General features: G+C 31.7%; 1 protein-coding gene across 1 annotated transcript; it reads left to right on the plus strand.

Annotated features, from left to right (window-relative positions):
• The first annotated feature begins 2,812 nt into the window (after nt 1-2,812).
• On the plus strand, nt 2,813-4,976 carry LOC130962761 (probable indole-3-pyruvate monooxygenase YUCCA11). The gene is made up of 4 exons (XM_057888929.1): nt 2,813-3,430; nt 3,857-4,090; nt 4,380-4,505; nt 4,785-4,976. The coding sequence occupies exons 1-4, from the start codon at nt 2,813-2,815 to the stop codon at nt 4,974-4,976; spliced, it is 1,170 nt and encodes a 389-aa protein (XP_057744912.1).
• Nucleotides 4,977-6,439: the final 1,463 nt, after the last annotated feature.

A 6,439-nucleotide genomic window follows, 5' to 3' on the forward strand; every position in this document is an offset into this window, starting at 1 on the left:
AATGAGAGAGTGAATTTTCAAAGACTCCTTAATGCGTTGTCCAACTATGTGGTGGAAATGAATCTATTTAATGTAATTTGTTTGAATTCATTTAACTGGTTTCTTGATATATGCAGAAGAAGATAAATGCATTCTACATCGTTGCTTCCATTTTGCTTTTGATGCTACTGCTACTTTACTATCTCTATATCTACTTTATCTACTTGTGATAAGGTTTTGATTTTTGTCTTACAGAGGGATGAAAAGGGAAACTCAACTGTTGAGGTGCATCTCTCAAACTGGCAGAAAGAAAAGACCATCTTAATGGATAGATCTGTCGCCTTCGGAAGTTCTCGCTTCTCCAACACTTTCAGAATCCATAGAAGTTTACTAATCTGTGATAGTGGTTACTACACTCCCAATTCAGCCATAAGCGAGTGCAGTTGGAGGAGAAGAGCGAGAAAGACTGCCAAATCTGCTCCTCATTTTACGTGTTTGTTGTAAGCTAATTTCTTTACGGAGACTTAGCAAACACAAATTTGAGCTGCAGGATTGAATTCGCCCTTGGTGGCTTTTGTATTTGATTCTAACTGACATTACTAACAAGAAAAATTATACCTTATCATCGTGTTCTTTTTGTTTGTTGAAACTTGATCAGGATCTATTTGTAAACTTTTTCATTGTGTAGCATCAATGTAAACTCCTATTGTAATGCCTTGTGTTGAATAATAAAAAAAATTTGTTTGTAATCTCCTATTGTAAACTCCTATTATTTTGTAATTGGAAAAAAAAATCTATTTTACCTTACTGACGGATTTACAAAGGATTTTCTGTTTGTAATCAGAGTGTCAGATAATTTTTGGTTCAAATTACAGACGAAAAATCTGTCTGTAATTACAGACGAAAAATTTGTTGGAAAATCTGTCTGTAATTACAGACGGAAAATCTGTCGAAAAATTCGTCTATAATAACAGACGAAAAATCCGTCTGAAAATTCGTCAGAAAGTTCGTCTCCTTCGGAAAATAGATGGAGAATTTACAGGGGAAAAATTCGTCGGTAAATAATTTCCGACGAAGCTTTTACAGAGGGACAAAATCCGTCGGTAATTTTGTAGGTAACAAAAATCCGTCTGTAATAAAGACTAAATCTGTCTGTAAATCTGTCTGTATTAATTCATTTTCTAGTTGTGTTCCTCCTTTTTTATTGAAATTTCTTTTCCTTTTTTCTTTTTTTCTTTCTCCTTCATCATCAGTTATCTCGTTGTTGAAGATAATAAATAATTCAGGTTCAAATTGTTAATTGAACCAGAATGAAATTGATAATTGTTTTAAATCCAATCAAGTGGCTAAGGTGTGGTTCAATTTAGAAGAAAAACTATAGCATTAGAAGAACCATTTTTCTGCAGCAAATTTGGGTGTAGCATGAAGATATTTGGGTGTAACACGAAGATATTTGGGTGTATTTTAAGAATCTTTTGGTGTATTTTTTATTCTGATAAGTTCTACACAATTCAAACCTCTTCATCTTCCTCCTTCTCATCTTCTATTGTTTCTTCTTTTTTTTATCATCATCACCATCTTCTTTTTTTCTTATTCATCTTTTTTTTCTTTTACCTTCTCAAGTTTCTTTTTGTTTTACTCTCTTAACAACAATAAAAACAAAAAAATTAAACAAAGAAGAAGAAGAAACACATAATGTTGGTAAATTACTTGAAGAGGATGAACTTACATTCATTTAACTAAAAGAAAGAAAGAAAGAAATAAGGAAAAAAAGAAGAAGGAAAAAACGCAGCATTAGAGAAAATATTTTTTGTATTTGCAGTAAATTTGGGTAGAACACGAAGAAATTTGGGTGTATTTTAAGAATTTTTGGGTGTATTTTTATTCTAATAAGTTCTGCATAATTCAAAACTCTTTCACTTCCTCCTCTTCATCTTCTACTACTTCTTCTTCCTCATCTTCTTATTTTGTTTTCTTATAAATATTCTTGGGAGAAAAAATTAAATAAAGAAGAAAAAAATACATAATATTGTAAATTCAATAGAAAGAGGAGGAGAAAAAAATGCAACAACAACAACAGTAATAAAAAAACAATAATGAAGATAAAACACGCGAAGAAAAAGGAGGAGAAACGCAAAGAAGAAGGAGAAGAAGAAGAAGGAAGGGGAGAAGGAGAAGGAGGAACATGAAGAAGAAGAAGAAGAAGTGTCTTCCATAATGGTGAGTGAGAGCGCGCTTTGGAAACGGTTGACTGACGCGCATGTTATCACGCTCCAGTAGGTGAATGTAGTTTTTGTTAGAGTTACCCCAACTTGTAAGACTTGTAAGCCAAAAAAGACTTATATGTGTGGCATAACTCTTTAATATATTTGTGTAATAGTTTTTAAAGCAAAAAAAATTTTTTTTATTAATAATAACTTTAACATGTATAACCTTAAAACACATGTTAGTTAAATCATCTTCTGAAATTGTATATTACTCTTATTGTATAATATGTTATGTATAAAAATTAATATATATATTAATTACCTATATATAATGTTTCATATATTTTAAATATATATTTTATATTTTAATTTTAATTTAATAACTGATTTTTAATTTTAGACAATAAAAATAAACTTTTCCTAAAAATTACTTGACTAACCAGTTAGTAGTTACACTGTCTCCAAAACATATGCATTACCCCATAATTAATTACAACAAAACAAACAAAAAACTATAAAAAGATCATCACAACTCATGGATGTTTTTAATAATAACAGAACTTTATAAAACTATAAAACACCAAGACTAAATTGATTATTAACTATTAAGTCTATCACAATCAAGCATGCTGATTATTGAAGTACCCGTTGTGATTGTAGGTGCAGGACCTGCTGGAATAGCAACCGCAGGGTGCCTCAACAAACTCAAAATCTCTAACATTGTTCTTGAAAGAGATGATTGCCCTGCTTCTCTTTGGAGAAAAAGAGCCTATGATCGTTTGAAACTACACTTAGGAAAAGACTTTTGTAGCCTTCCACATTATCCTTTTCCTTCTGACTTTCCCAATTTTGTCCCTAGGATTGATTTCTTGCGCTACATTGACTCTTACATCGCACATTTCGACATTACCATCAACTACAACTGCTCTGTTGACTCTGCTTTCATTGACCAGAACAGTGGAAAGTGGAGGCTCCTTGTTACCAACAACTCCTCCGGTGCCGACGAGATCTATGAGGCAGAGTTTCTGGTGGTTGCGAGCGGAGAGAATAGTGAAGAGTACATCCCAAACATTAAAGGACTTGAGAGTTATCAAGGAGAGTCCATGCATTGTAGCAAGTATTTGAATGGGAGAGAAATGTACAAGAAGAATATTTTGGTTGTTGGATGCGGCAATTCTGGCATGGAAATTGCTTATGATCTTTCAACTTGGGGTGCATATACCTCTATTGTCGTCAGAAGTCAGGTAAATTATTTTTCTACCGATAGATATGTAACTATTTATATGTCTGTATCTTTGAAAAATATGGCTTTATAATTCTTGCAAATTAGAGTGTTAATAAATCAACTCAAAATATATATGAGCTATTTAATTATGTAAAGAGAAAATTTAGGGGATCAGTACTTTTATTAAAATCTGGCTAACACTTAACCAGCAAAGAAAAATTGAGTAATTCTACACCATTAGATCTAATCTCAAACAATTAAAAATATTAATAATAACTAATTGATTGCTACAAATCACAAAATCTATTGGCCCTTAGCATTCTTTGTAAGTAAATTCTTGTGCTTGCAATCAAATTGCATGCATTGCATCTGTTCTAATATATGAACCCTATATAGTTCAAAATAACCAACATAATTTAATAGTGGGCGTATGCTATTCATTCAGGTGCATTATTTTACTAAGGAAATGGTGTTTGCGGGTATGTTGATGCTGAAACACTTGATGGTGGAAAAAGTGGACAAGATCATGGTTCTTATGAGCAAATTGAAGTATGGAAATATGTTTAAGTATGGTTTGACGAGGCCAAAGGAGGGACCTTTTGCACTCAAAATAAAAGGTGGTACTACTCCTACCATTGATGTTGGTTGTGTAGAAAAGATTAAAAAGGGAAAAGTGAAGGTAATAATTACATATATACTTATTTAATGCTATTAACATATATATATATATATATATATATATATATATATATATATATATATATATATATATACTTGGTTAATGCTAGATAATCAAGTTTTTAACATTAGTCAATTTTTTAAAATTATTTTATTTATCTAAATATTTAATCTTAAATATTAAGTTATAATCTAAACATTAAAGTCGGTTAATGTTGTTTAAGTAAAAGTTAATTTTTTATACTTTTTAATTAATTAATTATCCTTGTATTGTCTTAAATTAAATTTAGGTTTATCCTGGTATTTCAAGTATCAAGGAAGGTAAGGTAGTTAAATTTGTTGATGGACAACATGCTCATTTCGATGCAATCATCTTTGCTACTGGATACAAAACCAATGTGCTGAAGTGGCTTAAGGTGCGTATATTTGTATTTTTATTTCAGAAACAATATAGTATTTTATAAAGAAACAAATTTATTCAATGGATAGTGGGTATAGTAGTCTCAAATTCAAGTTTAAATTACGAAAATATTTTATAATAAAAAAATAAACAAAATCAACCAGAATTTATCTTGTTTAATATATACTAATAGTAAATTTTGATTTTATTTTTGTCTTTCTAACATTATTGTTTAGATTAATGTACTTAATAAATATGTTTGTGTAATTAATTGTTACATTTTTTTGCCGTTCAGGATTACAAGAATCTATTCAATGAGAATGGAATGCCAAAACCAAATTATCCAAATCATTGGAAAGGAGAACATGAAATTTATAGTGCTGGATTTTCGAAAAGAGGATTAGAAGGCATCTCATTTGATGCGATGAAAATAGCAAATGATATCAACTTCACTTTGACTTCAAGGGTCAATCAAATTACTTCTTAGTGCTATTTTACAGTGATACATGCATGTTGATCGATTGATTGAAATAAGGTGAAAACTCAAGTGCAGTCGATTTTATGTAAAGTTGATAGGTGAGAGCAGTTAAATGATCTAATTAATTTGATCAAGTTTTCATCTAACGATTCTTAGTTATTGTTTTATCGATTTTTAGCAAATCAAAAGTGGTTCGATATCTAATGGTCTGGGAGAGAAACCTACTCCTCTTTGCGAGTACCATTTTTTCAAAGTGTATCAAAGACCTTTCGATCGGACAAAAACTTAAGGAAATATGAAAACAGTAAATAAGACTTTGAAAATAAATTGACTGAATTTAAAATGATTTACGTTGAAATTAAATACAGTAATAAAATGCATTCGAGACTTTTGAAATTGAAATTAAAGTACTGAAACACAAAATTTAACAAGGAAAATAAATGTTGCTTGAAAGATAAATTAGCAAGGAAAGTAAAGTTTGTAGAAAATGTAAATAAAAAGTAAAAACAAGTGGAAGGAACCCTACAGAAAATTGACTCAAAGCAGACTCAAAAATTCGTTGGAATGTGAGTGTGTCTGAGTAATTTCTGAAACAAAGTTCCAACCTCTCTGCCTTCTAGTCTTCTTTTATTTATAAAAGTCTTCAACCAATCAAATTGAAGTGTAACTCCCACATTCATTAATCCAAAGGTAATTGTACCCGCTTCTTTGTTGGACAAAAGGTAACGTTCAAAAGCAACCCTCAAACCATGGGACCTTCGATTTAGCCCGTCGATCAGCTTGTTAACTGGTCATGACAAAGTCTTGCTCGATCTTCCTTACCAAAGGGCTCTCTTTCGATGTTGACTTTTCTTCAAAGACATACGCTTACTGACTCTTCGAATGCTCCCTAAATCAAAACAAATTATTTTTGACTAACAAATTACCCCCTAGGATTAATGTGTTATTTCCGATATCATCTTAGAATAATAACAGTTAATCCTAATGTAAAACCCGGTTAATTAACGGCTAATTAACCCATGAATGAGAATTTATTCTAGAAAGCCTAAAATATGATTTTTATGGCTAAATGTGATAGAGGAGATTGAGACGAGAATTTTGGTACCAATTTTGTAGAATTCGGACCAAGATTGGACCGAACGGGCCAAACCGGGCCAACCGGACCCAAAGTGGGCCCTTGGCCCAACATAACTTAACCAAAACCCTAGTTTTCAGCACTCTCTCTCCTCATTTGTTACACACACAAGCTGAAATTAGAAAGAAAGGGAGGAAGAACACTCTCTCAAGTTCTCTCCCTTGGTTGATCTTCAAACCACCATAACTTTTGATCTAGAGCTCCGATTGCCGCTCCGTTTGCGGCCACGCGTTCACCGCGGAGAGCTCTACAAAACCCATATAATCAATCTTGAGGTAAGCCACGTGTTGCTGTTCGAAATCTCAGCCCTTATTTTCGAGTTTCATGGGTTAAATGT

Source organism: Arachis stenosperma, chromosome 2 (genome assembly GCF_014773155.1).
Source record: "Arachis stenosperma cultivar V10309 chromosome 2, arast.V10309.gnm1.PFL2, whole genome shotgun sequence".
Classification (NCBI taxonomy): domain Eukaryota; kingdom Viridiplantae; phylum Streptophyta; class Magnoliopsida; order Fabales; family Fabaceae; genus Arachis; species Arachis stenosperma.